Source organism: Amblyomma mixtum, chromosome 10 (assembly GCF_055824585.1).
Source record: "Amblyomma mixtum isolate Tamu chromosome 10, ASM5582458v1, whole genome shotgun sequence".
NCBI classification, from domain to species: domain Eukaryota; kingdom Metazoa; phylum Arthropoda; class Arachnida; order Ixodida; family Ixodidae; genus Amblyomma; species Amblyomma mixtum.
This window is the reverse complement of record NC_143021.1, coordinates 113,446,839-113,466,468: the sequence shown is the minus strand read 5'-3', so window position 1 is coordinate 113,466,468 and position 19,630 is coordinate 113,446,839. Positions and strand designations below refer to the sequence as shown.

At 46.9% G+C, this 19,630-nt stretch overlaps 1 protein-coding gene across 5 annotated transcripts in view; it reads right to left on the bottom strand.

The window, feature by feature from the left end:
* The window catches only part of LOC149326706 (ryanodine receptor-like), a 542,398-nt gene that overhangs the window by 439,585 nt on the left and 83,183 nt on the right, over nt 1-19,630 (bottom strand). For all 5 annotated transcript variants that reach the window (XM_089563500.1, XM_089563501.1, XM_089563503.1 and 2 more), the window contains exons 2-3: nt 8,354-8,458; nt 2,948-3,046 (exon numbers count right to left, since the gene is read on the bottom strand). In XM_089563500.1, coding sequence (XP_089419626.1) covers nt 2,948-3,046; nt 8,354-8,458 — 204 coding nt within the window. The remainder of the gene's footprint in view (nt 1-2,947; nt 3,047-8,353; nt 8,459-19,630) is intronic.

Here is a 19,630-nt window from a genome sequence, read left to right as displayed (position 1 = left end):
GGTCACGTTAACTATCACTAACCAGACATTAAGTAGTATCACGAAATGTGCAAATCATGCTTAACTGTCATTAGCCATTATTAATATTTAGACGTTTCCAGATGCTTCATAGACATTGAGTTGAACATTCTAGAGAGTTCCATCACTTGACAGGTGAGTGACAGGGCATGATGGATGGCATTAGAACAATGGTAAAGACCAATTAGCCTAATTAACCTCAACACAGGAATAAGCCAGGCTAGTTGGTACATCATTTGAATAGAAGCAGCGCAGTAGACGGGACCAAGAAGAGAGAACACACAGACACAGGCGCTGACTGTCAACTGAAAGAAGTTTATTGCAGCAACGGCAATATGTAGAACCCATATCTCCCCCACATGATAAAAAACATGAAAACGTTAAAAATAGGTTACAAGTTTCATCGCAATCAGCCATCGAGAAATCTGATTTCTTTTCTTTTCAAGTTAATGGAAGGAGTGCTGACGCACTGCTCTCCTCGTTTATGAATGACATACGCTTCAAATGTTTCACGTTCAAGCTGGTTCTTGTAGCGTTTAAGAACCTTTGTCCGGTCCAAAGTGGCAGTGCGCTGGCACGTGGTCACGTGTTCAGGCAAGTTCTTTCTTGTGCCGTCTTTAATGTCTCTATTATGTGCTCTGAGCCTGTCATTCAAGCAGCGCCCAGTTTGTCCAATGTATGATGATGTACACGATAATGGGATATCGCAGACGACTTCCTTTGTGCATTCAACGAAAGCTTTTTCATGTTTTTCTCGCTCTTTCTTGGCAACGTATCTACTGGGTTGATACGTATCTATGGGTTCTACATATTGCATCAATGACCGTTTAAGGAAGCATGCTCAAAATCTGATAAATAAAGATAAGCTTGCGAATCTAGTTTCGCACGTAATGGGGTGCAACTGCGCGCCACGGTTCAAAGAAGCAAAGGTTTTAGGCAGAGGTAAAAGCACAAAATCAAGAGCTATTTTGGAGGCCTTTCATATTCATAAAAAGTCTAGCCAGTGCATCAGCGACCCTTCCATAAGTTTGTACTCGGCTGAGCGTATGTTTTTGGACAGCGTCATATAACGTCATGTAACATCCTGGCCCGTTTCTTTTTCGTCTGTCGATTCTCGAAATGTTTCGGTCATATCCCATCCATATCTTTTCCTTTTGTCATTTTCATGTTCAGAGTTATCAACCTTCTCCGGTTCCCGCGCTTTCTTCAGTGACATAATGTGAGCTTAGATAAGTGTGAGCCATCTAAAACTGTGAAAGTAGCCTGGAGCCGCCCGATTGTGCGCATGCGTGTGAAAACTATAAATGTGTTTCTTGCATTTATCAATAAATCAGGTGTTAGTAGCGCTCCGTGTGTGTCGTTTCCTTTCTTTGTGTTCGTCTTTCGCGCTGAACCAAGTTTCAACTATGTCCCGCCAACTAGCCTAGCACGAAGTTTTGTTACATATTGCCGTTGCTACAATAAACTTCTTTAAGCTGACAGTCAGCGCCTGTGTCTGTGAGTTCTCTCTTCTTGGTCCCGTCTACTGCGCTGTTTGTATTCAACGAATGAACCTTTCTAGTCAGACCACATAAATAAATAAAACCGAGTAGGAAATTGGTGGAGTAGGGGAATCGAACCAGGGCCTCCGGAGTACGAGACAAGCACGCTGACCACTCCGCCATGCAAGCTCGATGGGTTGGAATGAACAAAGGCGCGTCTAGCTAATACGGCGTCCTCGTTCACTCCCATCATCCTTCCTTCCTTTACGGCGAGGTTTAGGTGTCCGCCGAGATATGCGAGAGAGATAAATTTCCTTTCCTCAAAAACCAATTTACCGTCGAGCAAGGCGTAGAGCCGAACGGGCGATGGCGTTCTGTGGACTCCCAGGCAGCGTTGCAAGACGCTGTCGCGTTCCACTCTTAGAGGCGAAGCTTAACATCTTTACCACGCGTCAGTGACACAAGCAGTGACACTGCGCTTAAGGCTTTCGCCTCACCGCACTTCAGGTCAACAAAGTGACCCCCCCCCCCCCCCCCCCTGAATTTTTAGGTTTCTAGAAAAGAAGCCGTTTCTGACCTCTGTTGCGCGGTTCGTGCGCAGGTTCTGCGCACTCAAAGGCGACAGCTTCGGCGTGCTATCACGCTGGAGCGAATCTGGCCACTGAATTAAAGCAAACAGAACAGCAAACTCGCTCATTCCGACCACCAGGCATTAAGACGCGCTTCGGTTCAAAGCAAAGAGCGCATCTGCTGACTTGAAGTAATGGCACCACCCACCGTTAAAACCTACTGTTAAGGTCACTTTTGATGTCTACTTTGATCATCCCTTTCAACAACAAAAACCTTCAGTACCGCTTTCTGCGTGTTTGCTCACTAAGACATGCGACTATAAGACTGGTGAAGTTACTCTCTGCGTTACCTTTGCCTCTCGGGCCGCCGATGCTCGTTAGGCCCCGACAGCCACCCGGCGTTTCCGTCTTCGTCTTCGTTACTTTCCGCCACTTGCTCCCATCTAGTGGGTATCAGTGCCGCGCCTCAGTGCCGCGCCACAGTGCCGGGCAGCGGAGCCGAACAGAGAGTGATCAATAATTGACCTTTCGCAAATTAAGCCGCGTACACAGATACTGAAATGCACTGCGCCAAAAGTGAATACGTTGGCAGTTATCGATCGCTATAGTTGCGCAAGCAACGCAAATGAGATGAAGGGCCTGTCTAAACGTCACCCGCTGCTACGTGACATGGCTCATGCCCACGACTGGGTCGTGTCACGCGTTCCGGGAGCGTCAGATGGGGCAGCTTCCGAGAGACAAGTTTCCAGAACTTCCCACACCGAAGAAATATACGGTGCTGGTCAGAGTCGCAGCTTAATCACTCCGGACATTCCTTGCTGTCTCCCATCCAGCAAGCGGGCGGGGAAGAAGGGTTGCGGGACAAGCGGGTGCACCAACCGTGTCCGAGTTGGCGGCCGTGACCATCTCCTGGAGCGCCCGCACCGACAGCGCCTGCTCCAGCACCAGCACGCATGACAGCATCTCCGGGGGAAAGTTCTGCGCAAAGAGAGGGGCGACACTCGGCGTCAAGCAATAAATGCCACACAGAACGAAATAGGGCAGAAGAAAAAGCAACGGCGACAACTTTGATGCTGGGCGCGATACAATCTCAGCTGTCCCCTTTTTTACAGCTGAAACTGGGCATCCATGGGGAGCGGCCATTGTACGCACGCTAAAACGAACAAGTGAAATGGAAAATCGCACCGCGAAGGAAATGAGGACGACATCAAAGAAATATTGACCTCAGCTTGTCCTGTTGTCTGGGTTTTTTCTATTGCGTCCTCGTTTCCCTTAGGTTGCCGCTTCCAGTCGTGATTGGCGGACTGGCCTACACGAAGATATTAGTAAGTGAAACTGTGCTGCAAGCGTTCATTTTTTTGAAAACGCAGGCTGCCGCAAACGGTAAAAGCAGGGCATTAATGTCCAAACAATGGATGATTTGCGTGTTGCTTAATTCAATAAAAGATGCCAAACTTTACAATATTACCGCCATTTTGCATTGCCAATTCCGAAAATTCCCGTATTTCATTTGCTCCGTGTGACGCTATGCTCTTGTTACAGTCTGTAATATTTGCTTGTGCGAACTGTGAAGCATCTTTTATAGCTTTGCTATTGCTATTCCTTGCCACGCATTTTGCTACCTCGGTGGTTCCAAGAACTGCTAGCCCTGTGCGCTTGCTCCTAGGTGCTCAGTGTTTGCGGGAGAGCGTGTGGGCGGTATGGTGTGATAAGCCTCTTCCTACCTGATCTTCTCCGCGCCACATAAATTGGATGTTTCGAAACAGGGCTTCCCATTTGCTATCACGACAATGAATGGCAAGATGCCCACTCTTCTCGTCTTTGGTGAGATTGTGGTGCTCCCTAGCTCTTTCATTAAAACAACGCCCTGTATGCCCCATGTACAGCCTTTGTCAAAAGTTTGGAGCCCAGGGGGTTTTCTTTTGAGCCACACTGTGTCATTCGTAATGAATCTCTAGCGCTCCAAATTTCCTGGACATGAGAAGATTTCTGGTACTGCCTCCTGCAATAGGTAGGACTTCCATGAATGTCCCTGGAGCCCCAGTATAAAGCTTGGAAGTGAACCCCCTGGGCTCTAAACTTTTGACAAAGACTGTACATTCTGTTACAGGTAAGTGGAATACTGCGGACCACATTTGTTGTGCATAGTGCGAAACAATTTTCAATTCAGTTTCAATTCATTATTCTTATCATTTCTTCAGCACAGCTAGTGCTTGATAGTGCATATCGGCCTTTTCTTTTTTACCCCCTGGCGTGCTTGTCCACTATCTTAGTCCATGTCTTGTTCGTGCTGCCGACTTCTTCTATTATATATCATAAGCGAAGTGACACAGATTTTGGTCCGTGCTTTATGGGAACCCCCAAAGATGGAGTAGATTTGCAGTCACTATCATCGTCATCAGCCTGACTGCGCCCACTGCAGGACAAAGGCCTCTCCCATGTGTCTCCAAATAACGCTGTCCTGTGCCAACTGCGGCCACCTTATCCCCGCAAGCTTCTTGATCTCATCTGCCCACCTAACTTCTTGCCGCCCCTTGCTACGCTTGACTTCTGTTGGTATCCAGTCCGCTACGCTTAGCGACCATCTCTTACCTTGCATTCGCGTTACATGCCCTGTCCAAGCCCATTCATACTTCCTGGTTTAGACTGAGATGTCATTAACCAGCGTTTGTTCCCTGACACACTATGCAATATTCCTTTCTCTTAACGTTACATCTATCGTTTTACTTTCCATGGCTCGTTGGGGTGCCCTAAATTTAAGCTGAACCCTTTATGTTAGCCTTCACGTTTAAGCTTCATTCATGCTCTGAGAGAACCTGCCATATGCGCTCCACCCAATTCTTGTTTTTCTAGTTATTTCCCTCTCTTGATCAGAATCTGGGGTAACTACCTACCCTAGGTAGACGTATCCCCGCAACACTTCCACCAACTGTACCACTTCCAGCACCACCAACTGCAAACTGTTGTTTCCTTCCGAGACTGTTGAACATTTCTTTGGTTTCCCGCATGCTAATTTTTAGACCCGTCGCTCTTTTCTTATTAAGTCACTGATCATGCTTTGCATTTCATTGCCTGAGTGAATTAGCGACGCAATGTCATCAGCGAATAGCAGATTACTAAGGTATTCTTCATTCACTTTTATACTAACTGCTTCAAATCCAAGGCTTTAAATACCTGCTGTAAACAGGCGGTGAATAGCAATGGCGATATCTTGTCTCCCTGCCTGACGCCCTTCCTTATTAGAATATTATGCTGCCTTTATGGAAGACTACGGCCGCTGGTGCAGCCGTTATAAATATACCCCAGCATTCTTACCTAAGGCTCTTCTATAGCCTGATTTCGCAATGAGTCATATGCTTTGTAGCACTCAACAAGGGCTATTATATGGATTGGTTATATTCTTCGCATTTCTCTATCAGGTGATTGATAGTGTGAATATAGTCTATTGTTGAGTATACTTTACGATTGCCTGCCTGATTGTTTGGTTGATTTAAACATAAGGTTTTATTGATTATATTAACGATTACTTTAACAATCGCTAACAAATCGCAAATGCATAAAAGATTTTCACCAATGGCCATCTCTGAACACAGTTACGCGCGAATGTGGGTACTCTGCGTGTAGAAGTGTATTATTTTAGTTCATGTGTTCTTGACGAGAGAAAGCAGTGATTGAGCGAGTTTATGTACTCTCGGCAGTGGGTGTTTTGTTGCGAAAGCAACACTACGCTAGTCGCCGAGCCATTTCGCGGAGCCGAGGAAAGGCCATACTGCGCAAGCGCGAGCAGCAGCGACGTCACACGGCGCACAGCTGGCGCGCCGCCGCCATCGCTGCGCAGGTGACTCAGAGGCGCCGCCGCTGCGCTCGCCAGTTGCGCATGCGCAGTAGCGGCGCATGACTATAGCGTGCCGGGGCCGCTGCCGCGCGCTCTACATCCTCTCTCTCTCTCTCTCTCTCCTCGTTGCTTTCGCAATCCTCCAGGTTTAACCAGAGCTAAACCACTGCCAATTTTTTTTAACTCCTTTGAGGCATGAATGAAACAGCGTGACTGCGGAGAAAAAAAAGGAAACCTGTGCACGTGATTCTGTTCGAATACGGATATAAGGTTAAACAAAGTCCAACGCCCGCATGCATGTCTCTGGGCCCTGCAAGCTTTCAGGAGCACGAAAAGACACGCTTTCCACTTAGCGAGGCGCGCAATTTGCGTTATTTACAAAATCACACTGTCACGTGGAAACGCCTACGCTGGCCAAATTTGCCTCTTTTCTGAAGACTGGGTAATACAGCACCGCTGGTCTACTCGCAGTGACGCGGGCGGCCATCTTGCAGAAAGTTGCAAGCAATGGGAATGTTGACCGGTGTCGCGGAAGTCTTCAGAAGAAACCCGCGCTAAAGACGAGTGTCTGAGAGAAGAGCAAGGTTCCGCGCTAGTTGGTAATGCATTTAAAAGGAAGAACAGCGCGAAGAAAAACGGACATACGAAGAAACGACACACATACGAACGCTGACTCACAACTGAAATTTTATTCTAGGGGGAAGACGCTTAAATAGAAAACATGAGGGGGTGGGTAACAGGGCTGCTGCAGCGATAACCGGCAATCAGTGTGGTCGCGTCAAAAGATGGCAAATAAAACACAACAGGGAACAAAAAAAAGTTATAATCGATAAAAGGACGGTGTAAAGGGACTCGAAACGGTGATCAGGTAGGTAACATTATTAAAAACAAAAAACAATGAAAAAGTACCCAAGAGGGCGGGGAATGGTAAAAACTATGAAGGACACAGCTGAAATTATACAGGTGAAAACTAAAAATATAAAAAATAAAACCGTGAAGAAGGTAAAAGTTTTAAAAAACGTGCCGAAAAGAGGTATGGGACTAAAAGCGAGATAAAAGCAGCACCAACGACGATTCCGTGAATTAATCAGCTGTATATGGCGTACCAGAAACCTTAGGTGTTTGTCAAGTCACCCAGAAAATCCAGCTTTTCTTTTTGACAAGGAAAGGGATGAAGTACTGACGCATTCTTGACCGCCATAATGGATTCTGAGGGCTTCAACAATTTCCCTCGTCAGCCTATCTCGTCCTCGCCTAATAGTGGTGCAACGATTAAAATCTGGGGTGCAGATTCCTTACAGGAGTGTTTTCTCCAATTTTGCACTTCTTACAGTGCTTAGCCAGGTGCACAGAAATGGCTATACTTTTAACATTGTTTTGATGTTCTCGGTGATCAGTGACTTAGGCAGAAAAGATGATGATACACTTTCCCGTTTGACCGATGTACCTCTTCCCACATGACATTTACATGAGGTTTTACGGAAAGAGAATGTCGCAGGTGCGTTGCATAACCACTGGAGTAACTAACAATTTTCGAGTTGTCAATGTTGTAATACCCGTGAATTAACTGGAAAAAGAATTTCAAACGACAAATACGATTTCTATCAGTAACGGATGGTAAGCCACTCTTTTTAAGAAATTAGTGATAGAGGTGCGGCCATAGGAATTATAGCTAAATCTTACTGCTTTCTTTCGAATCCTTTCTAATTTGTGAATGTTAAACTTGGTATATGGGTCTCAGATCATTACGGCATATTCTAAGATTTATCCGCACAATAGTGTTATATGCAAGGAAACGTGTTTCAGGAGTAGCGAACCGTAGTGCACGCCTCAAGAAGAATATTTTGCGAAGAGCATTTGCCGAGCCGGTATCAATATGTTTGTTCCAGGAAAGATTATTGGAAATCCATAGGCCGAGATATTTGTAGCATGTTACCTCAGACAGTGCACTATCGGAAGTACCATATTGGTACAGAAGAAGATTCTTTTTAAGCGTTATTCTCATATATACTGTTTTATCAAAATTTATCACCATTTGCCACCTATCACACCAGCGCATAACCTTCTGAAAGTCATTATTTAGCCTGATTTGATCTTCACTTGAATTAATACGTTCATAGAGGACACAATCATCAGCATATAATTTAACATGAACAGAAAGATCTTCGACAATATCGTTAATATATACAATAAACAAAAGCGGTCCAAGCACAGATCCTTGGGAACCCCTGATTCAACAAGAATGCCATGTGAGAGGGCACCATTCAGTGTAACAAACTGGCGCCTGTTTGTCAGGTAAGCCTTAATTCAGGTTATTAGTTTATTGCTTTTTATTACAGAACTCAAATTATATATTAGATTGTTATGGGAAACCGTATCAAAGAAATTCGCATTTGAGACTGCCGCATTTGCTCATGCTTGGTAGCACTGACAGCGGAGTGCATGCCTACCTTGTCGGCGATGTTTTCGAGGTAGCAGTGTCGGTTGCCGAATCCCTCGGCCGCTAGGCACACTCGGGTTCCCGTGGCTGTGCATTGCAGACACACCATGTCGTCCTGCGAGAAGAGATTGCCGGGTTAGAGAAGGAAAAGGGGGAAGGGACCAGTGGCAATAAAACGGATAAGGAAATGATGGCGGCGACATTTTCGGAAGCGAGAGCTCCACTGAACTGACCCCGGGGAACGCCAAAATGAATTTGCCCACCGAAGCCGATCATCAATCATGGGCGCTCTTGGATGACCTGGAAGTGCTGAGTTCTCGTCGCGGCCCGTGATGACGACACAGATACGTATTTCTCGATGGTCTGAGCATTAGGCACTCATTTCCAGATTTGGGTCAGCGCAATACAAGCGACGGCGGCCCGTTCCCCGGTGTCTAACACTGGCGTAGTTAGACCGCGAAGGCGCCGTTTTACTTGTAGCACGTCTGGAACAACAGCGACCATCTGGATTTCATGCATAGCTGTAACCACGAAGCCGCTGACTAAAGAACAGTAGAGGAAAAACCGACATCACATTGTGGGCGTTCTTAGAAAGATAATGAAATATCCACGCTGCTTGTGAGTGTGCCTATGTACAAATGCTCATCAATGTTTAGACTTCCCAGGCACACGCACTTGAACAGAGGAGCAAACTCCACCAGTCAGTAAAATATACTAGCGTGAACGAAAAGACGAGCGCGGTTCTGAAGTCTGATAGAAACGCCGAGAGTGTAAAAAAAAAAAGCACTCAGTAATAGAGCGACCAGAGCATGCACTCGGGAGGTCCGTCTTTTGTATAGTTTCGAGCGGCAAAGCATATCCGTCTACTACCAGAACGTAGTATTACAGACATGGAACGTGTGGGCGGAGGGTCCACACGGATGGGTCGAAACAGTTAAGCGCCGAAGGACCATCAAACAGGAGACGCAGTGGTTCAGAGACGGGCGGCGTGCTCGCGAGGACTGCACCTCAAATCGAAGCGCATAACAACGTGGCGGGGCCAGAACCAAAAACGGCGCCGCTGGCCGTTGCGCTATTTACCGGTGGCCTGAGCGCTGGCTGCAAGTTCCTGTGGCGCATGTCGCAGGTTTGGGACACGGAATCGGCGACGTTTGCCAGCGAGTCTTGGGTTGCGAAGAGAGCCCGCACTGGGCGCCTGCGAATGCTACTACACTGCCGATCGAACTAACCTTCGCTTCCAGCAATAGGTCTTCGAAGCGCGCCGCTTTAAGCGGTGACGTCGCGTCGATGCGTGACGTCAGGATCGCGTGGAGGCGCCCGCCAGAAGGGGTGCACTTCTTTTCTTTTAGCCGCTCGTTCACTTGTTCCTTCCATTTCTGTCCTTTTGTTCTCGTTTGAAATATAGGCAAAGCTCGGAGCGCTGGCAGCTTTCTCTAAGGGGAGGGAGGGGGGGGGGGGGGGAGGCGGAGGTGGAACGCTGTTCAAAGATCGTCAAAAGGGTATAAGCGTGCGGAGTAAAACATGACCCTTGAAAGAAATCCTAGCGATTACTTTTTATTTCCTGGCATAACTCCACAAGGTCTTCGAGGACCTGCCTATATTGATCGCAAGAAGAATCGCAGGCCTCAAGCCGGAAGACAAGCATCGTTCCTGCTTTCGCAGGGGCAGCTCTGTGACAGCGTAAACAAGTTACTGCCGCCTCCTGGACATGAGCCGCGAAGGAGATCACCGGCGGCGGGAGAAGCGTTTGTCCCGAGGTTTACTTAAGCCGGCAACTGGTCTGGCTGCTGATGGCGACAGATAGGCACTAGACTCCTGGTACGCAAAAATGAGACTTGCGAACGGCAATCATTCATGATACACAGGGAGACAAGAAACCAACGCTAAGGCCAAAGACGACTGGCTGCCGCCAAAATCCGGTATAAGTCCAGAATCTCCATTTGGACTGATTATAGCAAACTCTGCAACACGTCGTCGAAATCCAAGTGAAGCAGCAGCGGCGCCTAAGGCAGACAATGCGAGGCCAGCGTGGACCATTTATGCTGCAAACTGGACACGTGACCAAGAGCAACCAATGTGCGTCGCGGCGGCGAAGACAAATTTAACGCGGTAAAGTCATCTCCCGATAAGTAGCGCTCGCGTATTTTTGAGACTAATTCGATATAGCAATTTGCCGAAGGCCCCGTGCAAGCCAATGACTCGTGTAAATGTTCTGTAGGCATGACTCGGTCGCCGCTTTGGGCGGGGCGCCCACGGCGTTACCACGCATTCTGTCAGATGATCCGGTCGAAGGAAGGAAGGAATGAGGAACTGTTGAGGAAAACAACAAACGCTAAGTATGGTGCATTTATTTATTTATTCATTTATTATTTATACCCTCAGGGCCAAAGACTTTTCAGAGGGGAGTGGTTACAAATTATAGAAAGAGAACAAAAACAAAAAAAATCAACATACAAGCGTCATGTTCCTGGTTATACAATTCAGTGAAAGAGGTAAGCATAAATTATAAGCGCCAGGTAGGAGAATAAACAAAGGTAACGAAGGTAAACATATGTCATCATCATCATCATCATCATAAGCCTCACTACGCCCACGGCAGGCAAAGGCCTCTCCCATGTCTCTCCAATTAACCCTGCCCTGCGCCAGCCGCGGCCACCACATTCCCGGAAATTTCTTAATCTGATCCGCCCACCTAACTTTCTACCACCCCCTGCTACGCTTGCCTTCTCTCGGAATCCACTCCATTACCCTTAAGGACCAGCGGTTATCTTGCCTTCGCATTACATGCCCTGGCCAAGCCCACTTCCTCTTGATTTCGACTAGGATGTCATTAACTCGCGTTTGTTCTCTCACCCACTCCGACCACTTCCGATCTCTTAACATTACACCTATCATTTTTCTTTCCATAGCTCGCTGCGTTGTCCTTAACTTAAGCTGAACCCTCTTTGTTAGCTTCCACGTTTCTGCCCCATAAGTAAGTACCGGTAAGATACAGCTGTTGTATACTTTTTTCTTGAGGAATATTGGTAAACTGCCATTCATGATCTGAGAGAACCTGCCATATGCGCTCCCCCCCATTTTTACTCTTCTAGTTATTTCCCTCCCATGATCCGGATCAGCTGTCACTACCTGCCCTAAATAGACATGATCTCTTGCTACTTCCAGCACTTGGCTACCAATTGCGAACTGCAGTTCCCTTGCTAGGCTGTTCAGCATTACTTTGGTTTTCTGCATGTTAATTTTTAGCCCCACCGTTCTGCTCTGCCTGTCTAAGTCATTCATCATGCTTTGCAGTTCATGTCCTGAGTGACTTAGCAAGGCAATGTCATCAGCGAATCGAAATTACTTAGGTATTCTGCATTACCTCTTATCCCCAACTGTTCCCCAGAATACCTCCTGCAAACAGGCAGTGAATAGCATAGGCGAGATCGTGTCTCCCTGCCTGACACCTTTCTTTATTGAAATTTTATTGCTTACTTTATGGAGAACTATGGTAGCTGTGCAATCGTTATAAATATCTTCCAATATTTTCACATAATACTCTTCTACACCCTGGTTTCGCAAGGCCTGCATGACTCCTGAGGTTTCTTCTGAGTCGAATGCTTTCTCGTAATCAATGAACGCTATATATAGGGGCTGGTTATATTCTGAGCATTTCTCTATCACCTGATCGATTGCGTGAATATGGAGAATAATAAGTACATTTGTTGTGAGCCTTAGTACACAATGTTAGCTAAACTGTTATGGAAACGAAGTTTGTCTTGAATGCAGACTCTCGATCCGGGAAGGTGGTTCCAATCTGCTGATGTGCGGGGAATGAACAACTGAGAACAAGCTTTTGTTTCGTGCGACGTTATACCGACTTCGTGAGCGTGGTCTAGCCGTGGAGAGATGAAAGACGGAGGTGTTATCATTTCATCCGTAGATTGAGACAGCTGTAAAAAAATTTATGAAATAAACATAACCGTGAAAACATTCAACGGGAGACTAAAGGTGGAAGGTTGAGCGTATTTTTCATGCAGGTGACACTTGCAGTACGATTGAAGTTAAGTAGGATGAAACGGGCGGCGTTATTTTGTACAAGCTCGAGCGCATTAATTGAATTTGCGTAGCTGGGGTCCCAAATTGGAGATGCGTCTTCTAGTTTACTACGGACAAAGGTTTTGTATAACATGAGTTTTAGGGAGGTAGTGGAGTTGGAGAAATTCCGGCGTAGGTAGCCTAGCATGCTGCTAGCAAATTGTTAATTATTGAGGTAATATGGAGCGACTAATTTAGAGAGGAAGATATATAAACTCGGAGGTAGCGATATGACGTGACGGCCTCGAGTATGGTATTAATTAGACAGTATGCACCCGTAGTAGATGATGTGCGGGAGACTCGTAAAACTTTGCATTTAGAAGAATTAAGTTTATTCGATGCTGCTTTACTTCAGGAAAAGTGCCTTCGTGACGACATCACTAGGGACGCTTAGTAAAAACCGTTTCGGGGCTAGTTGGTGATGCGTTTTCTGTTCTTGATATGTAAACAGCGCTACATTTTCAGACGAATACACAGATAGACAGCGCCCGCCCTGCCATGTCTATCTGTGTATTCGAATGAAAATGTAGCGCCGTTTATATTTGAAGAAAAGAAAACCACTTGAGACGTGTGCTAATCTTTAAGGAATTTGATGTGATCGTCAAGAAAGGTTTTTGGCAGTTCTAATGTCGGCATTTGCAAGGACGACAGATAGCACCCGAAACTTTAACACGGTGCCGATGAAGTCGCTGAGCGAGGACGAAGCAAGGAATTCGGTGCAATCCCAGTTGCGAAGCGCCTTGCCGCTGCGGACTGAGCGCGCCGCAAGCGCGGAAGAAAATTCAGCGGAGCTCCATGGGTACCGTTACCGAACTGTTACCTCCTCGTTAGTGTAGAGAATTGCAGTGGATGCTTGGGCAAGTTGGCTTGGGCAAGTTGGGCAAGTTTCACATACCAAGAAATGTATGTGAAAAAGGACACAGACAGCGCCTTGTCTGTGCCCTCTTTTCACGCCCACGTCTTTGCAGTGTTCCGATGAAGAGAATTTTAGCATAACGACACCGTTTGCCATTGACGTATACCACTGTCGCCAGCTGCCAACAGCATATGAGTGGATAGATGCGTACCAGGAGCAAAGAGAGCCGGCAACTGCGCATGCGCCCTTGGCGTCTTCCGCTAGCGGTAGTGGCGGCGCTAAGCTAAAACTTTGCGTTGTCCTAGCCACACCAGGCGGTGAGAAGAAAGCTGTTATAGCATAGGCTATGTGCACTCTTATACGCGAATTTATTTTATGTTTCATGGGTGAAGGATTTGGCACAGCTGTAGCATTGATACTGGGCAGCGAGGGTCGCGTTGCTATAGAGACACGCGAATCGACCGCGGAAGGCACTGTTGTCACATCAATCAGGCGAACAATGGACGCCGTTCCATGTTGTTCTTACCGCCATGCCTTTGAGCACTTCGTGACCGCCCGCGGCTTCCAAGCATGGCCCTCACAGCGGCGTGTTTTCTTCGCTTTATTTCGTGCCGGGTCAAATACGCTGCTCACAGTTCTTGACTTGAACGTAATTATAAGTATTCATAGAAACAAGAGGCAAGGAATTATGCGCATTGAACAGTGGCAGGTCGACAGCCAGGCTCAAGGCGAAAGGAACAATGTTGTGGCAGCTTATACAGAACCAGACATAGATTAAAGAGGAGAATGGTGTTTCCAACAGGTGACGGCACCACTCATTCGGAGGTGCCTACGAGGTGGCCTCGATAGTAAAGCGTCCAGAAGCATGAGTAGAAGCATCAGTAAAGGCGCCTAAGTAATCGTTACTTACTGTTGCTTGACTGGAAAAGTTAACCTGGGCTACTTGGGAGCGGTTCACCTTAACGACTGGCAGGTATGCTATAAATTGAATGCATAAACAGGACATATGTAATAACGGACACAAAAAAGGGAGCGTGTTTTCCGGCAGTAGGGTCATTAAATTAAGAACTTGTCCAACCTAGACTTGTCCCGTGTCTCTTTCTCGTCCCGTTTGTTGTCATCATTTTGAGTTTGGACATAACTACAGAGTGAAGGAAGACAAACATATAGGGAAGAAAAACACTCGAGACACTGACAAACGTTGCCTTTCCAAGTGATTTATTTTACCAATGCATGGCAAATATAAATGCTCTGCCGCGCATGCGCACAGAATACAGAAGGAAAGAAAGAAGGAAGTACGCCGGCCACCGGCAACTTAGCACATTTTACATGCTGTGATACTTCTTGTCTTTTCGCAGAGAAAAGATCCTATTCAGATCTTTAGAGAAAAGATCGTGCAGATCGGAATACGAGTTTTCTCCACCAAAAGATAAGATCTGTCACAAAGATATAAACTGTTCTAAGTTGTCATTGGCCCCTCTCTTTCCCTCTTTCTTTCCTTCTGTATTCTGTGCGCATGCGCAGCGGAGCATTTATATTTCCCACGCATTGGTGAAATAAATCGGTGGGGTGTGCAGCATTTGTCCGTGTGTTTAGTGTTTTAGTTCCCTGCGTGGTTGTCTTTTTTGCTGTGCAGTTACGAGCATGATATACAACCAACTTGGCCAAAAGCACGTTTTACTGATACCTTTCTGAGTCTAGGCTGTTGTCACTGGACGCACGTTCCGAAAGATAGATGTCGGGTGAAATGGCAGCACCGGCCAGTTTTCGTGCACGAGAGAAGGACGCGTGCTCACCAACCTTGGCCCCTTCGAATTTAGGGGCGGTTCATTGTATTGGCGCGGAGGAAACGCAATAGCAAGCTTCTTTCACTCGCCACTGTATCCCGGTTCTGACTCTACTACCATTCTGAGTTCATCGCCCCTCACTACATTTCTGATCCTGATTCAAATTCCGACTACGAAACCACGCCGCGGTGGCTCAGTGGTTACGGCGCTCGGCTGCTGACCCGAAAGACGCGGGTTCGATCCCAGCTGCGGCGGCTCAATTTCGATGAAGGCGAAATTCTAGAGGCTCGTGTACTGTGCGATGGCAGTGCACGTTAAAGATCCCCAATATCCGGAGCCCTTCACTACGGCGTCCCTCATAGACTGAGTCGCATAGGCATTCATAGCCTTACGCGACTTTCTAAGGAATATGAAGTTCCCGAAGGAGCTGGCGGATCATAGCAATTCTTGTGTGCGGCCGAATTTCGACGGAGGATTCTGCTGGAAAGGAGCAAGGACGAAAAAGTGGTCAGTGACAAATTTTCATTCGCAGTGTTCATGTCTAGTGACCCGCAGTAAGCTGAGTGACGTGGAGAGGCTCACTGCAAAAGGACCGCGCTAGTCCAGGCATTCTGTGGACATAAGTTCACAGAGCTCATGGCAGTGCATATAGCAGATGCGTCCCTCACGTTTTCCATGTGGCATGCTGCGGCAACCGGAACGAACTCTTCCCGGGTTTCCCCTCGTTCCTCTAAGCGCGTGATAATTTTCGTCTCGCTGAAGAGCGCAGTGACGTTTCAGTAATAAATGAGTTCCTGCTAGGAATTCTTATCGCGCCTCCATTCACTTACCATGACTATTGCTTGGGATCAAGCTTGTTTGCCTACTAGACGCGCGTCTGTGCGCAGTGTAGCAGCTTATTTTACGCCAATGCAAAGACGGGAAGAATGTGTAGCTCAAAATGTGACCTTCGCCCTTCCTAAACTGGGTGAAAAAGGGTGACTACTGAATATGCCCTAAGATTCATCAATTCCCTGAATGTGAGCTGATACTCTTTGAACGTTTGAGTGCTATTTAGAAAGACGTGCGTCGAAATAAAGTCCATATTCTCCGCAGACGGCAAGCGCGCCGGGCTCTCTGAGTCACGCATCGCCTGTTCCCACAGAGTGGACGGCCTTGCGGCAGCACAAAAAGTTTCCGCTGCGTACGTGACACTCCTATGCGGCCGAGGCTGTAAATTGCGCCGGACGCGGCTGCAGCAGCGTCTGTTTCTTCTGCTTTTCTGTCGCGTGCATCTCATTCGACCTACTTTTACTAAGTGCCCTCACTGGCAAACGGGAAAAAAAAAAAACAAATTTGACGGAGTGGTTAGTGGTGGGGTACTCTCGGGCTTATGGGTGCCAGCGCCCAGAACTGCCCAGTGACAGAGCGACACCAAGATCACGGCCGTGACCGCAGTTTTTATTTGCGCAGAACTATTATGTCTAGCCTCGCCCCATACCAACTATCGTCAATTTGCAGCAGAGACGGGGAATGTTTCACGTGACATAAGAATCAAGCGAACTAGTAAATTTCAGGTTGTTCTTCCTCGCACCAGAGGTGCCCCGCCAGAGACGGTTTGTTCACTTGAATAAAACTTCCTGTTGGGCGAGTTGGTAGTTCATGTTGAATTAGAAATATTATAGCGCAAACAAAGACACGGACAAAAGAGAGACGAAACACACACACAAGCGCTAACTGTCAACTGAATTTATTCGGTGAAAGCCACACCTTTTATAGGCCGAAGGATCGTTAGAAAAAAAAAAGACAAAACAAAACAAAACAAGGGATGAGTCAGAGCCATCAAATCGCGAGCGCATGCGCGGGTAGACAAGGGCATCACACTTCGGTTTATCTTCCATCTAAGTAGCTGCATTAAAATAGTCAATCTCAGCCTGGAACAGAGATAAAGAAGGTTCGCTGATGCACTCGCTGCCAAGTTTCTGTATGTGGTAGGCTTCTAGGCTTATCCGTGCTGTCCTGTCTTTACTTTTACCAAGAACCTTTGTCTCCTCAAACCGGGCCACGCATGCTCCACACTTACTTACATGTGCAACAAGATGCTTGTATTTATCGCTTTTATTTTCTAAATTTAGGGCGTGTTCCCCTAGACGGTCGTTGACACAACGTCCAGTTTGGCGTACATAAAACTTTCCACAAGACAGGGGAGGGGAATGGAATAAACCACTCCAGTGGAACACCTTACAAACGGCTTCTGATGCTTTTTCAGGCACTCGCGCATTTTTGCACTGCAAATGCGCGGACAGATCTTTCCCAACTTGTTGGGAGCCGAGAACAAAACTGGTACTCCATGCCTGCCAGCAACTTTTTTGAGGTTGTGCGAGATTTTGTGGAGGTAGGGCACAACTTCTGGCCTAGGGGCTTTTTGAAGAGCATCAGCCGTTTTTTGTCTCGTTCCACGTTTGACCTTCTGAAGGATGGCCTCAGAGACTGCTGTCAGAACCGACCAGGGAAACCCTGCAGCCACAAGCCGGCTTATCTGATAATTAAAGCTCTGGAACATCTGATGTGGGCACGATTTTTGGAGAGAAGATTCCAAGCATAGCGACGCTATTCCTCTCTTGATAGTCTTGGAGTGCGCCGAGTCATACGGCAACAACTCCTTCTTTGCTCGTGGGTAATAGCCCCAGCAGACGTGTCCTTCACAGAACGTTAATTTAAGGTCTAAAAACCGTAAAACCGAAACTTCGGGCAGTTCATGGGTAAAAGACAAACCAAGACCGTGTTTATTAAAAGTATCTAAAGCAAGTTTTATGTAGGCCAAACTGGACGTTGTGTTAACGACCGTCTAGGGGAACACGCCCTAAATTTAGAAAATAAAAGCGATAAATACAAGCATCTTGTTGCACATGTAAGTAAGTGTGGAGCATGCGTGGCCCGGTTTGAGGAGACAAAGGTTCTTGGCAAAAGTAAAGACAGGACAGCACGGATAAGCCTAGGAGCCTACCACATACAGAAACTTGGCAGCGAGTGCATCAGCGAACCTTCTTTATCTCTGTTCCAGGCTGAGATTGACTATTTTAATGCAGCTACTTAGATGGAAGATAAACCGAAGTGTGATGCCCTTGTCTACCCGCGCATGCGCTCGCGATTTGATGGCTCTGACTCAACCCTTGTTTTGTTTTTTTTGCCATTTTTTTTCTCACGATCCTTCGGCCTATAAAAAGGTGTGGCTTTCACCGAATAAATTCAGTTGACAGTTAGCGCTTGTGTGTGTGTGTTTCCTCTCTCTTTTGTCCGTGTCTTTGTTTGCGCTATAATATTTCTAATTCAACATGTTCACTTGAAGACTGAAGCGTTCCTTCGCACCAGGGGTGCCCCGTCAGAGACGGTCTTGTGAGGAGTTGAGATGCAGGGGTAAGGCGAATACTTGAAGTTTATGTACAGATATTTACAGCATATACAAGTTAAGGCACTAGAGACATATTAAGCAGCAAAAAGATACAAAACAACAAAAAGGTGGAACTGGCTAACACTAGGGGAGGCCCCAACTCGGCATAGCCGAAGATGCATAGCATCTCACCTTAGCGCAGAACCCCGCTTCCGGCTCCGGGGCCCGGTTTTAAAGCCCTAAAGACCCGGCCCACATTTGGTAGCACCCAATCATGTTACACTGCGCACATGATTGGTTTATCGAGAGCATGGACAGCCCTCCAGCTTCCATAGGGCAAAACGCCCTTTCCATTGCAAACTGAAGGAAAAACAAACACAAACGCACGGTCATGCTGGCACGTGCGGGGTAGAACATTCTCTCCGCCACAAAATAAAATAAAAACAAACACAAAAAATTCAAGGGGCACTTTGACTGTCTAAAGTGGGTAGAGGCGGAAGCGTTTTCCTCACCACCTTCGCTGTTTCTGTGGCACTGGTGGCGTCACATGTAATTGAGTACTAATTACTAAGTGATGACAAATCACTAATTAATGGATAATTACTTATTAATGCCTGAATACTAATTAACTGCTAATTAATGACGCTTAAACTTCGCCTTTAGGAGTGGAACGCGACAGCGCGTTGTAGCGCTGCCAGGGAGTCCACGGAACACCACCACCCGTTCGGCGCGATGCCTTGCCCTTTGAACGCAACGCTTTTTGAGGAAAGGAAATGGCACAGTAATTCTCTATCATCTCGGTGGACACCTGAACCGCACCGTAGAGGAAGGGAGGAAGTGGGAGTGAAAGAAGATAGATAAAGAGGAGCCCTAATGAAGAAAATGAAAATTGTATTTGAGGAAAGGAAATTACGCAGTAACTGTGTCACAAAATTCAAGGGGGGGGGGGCACTTTTTTGACCTAAAGTGTGGTCACTGATGTGTGGTTAAGATGTTAAGCTTCGCCCCTAAGAGTGGAACGCGACAGCGTCTTGCAACGCTGCCAAGGAGTCCATAGAACGCCATCGCCCATTCGGTTCTACGCCTCTCGCTCGTCGGTAAATTGGTTTTTGAGGAAAGGAAATGTATCTGTCTCTCATTTGTCGGTGGACACCTAAACCTCGACGGAAGGGAATGGAGGAGAATGAGAGTGAG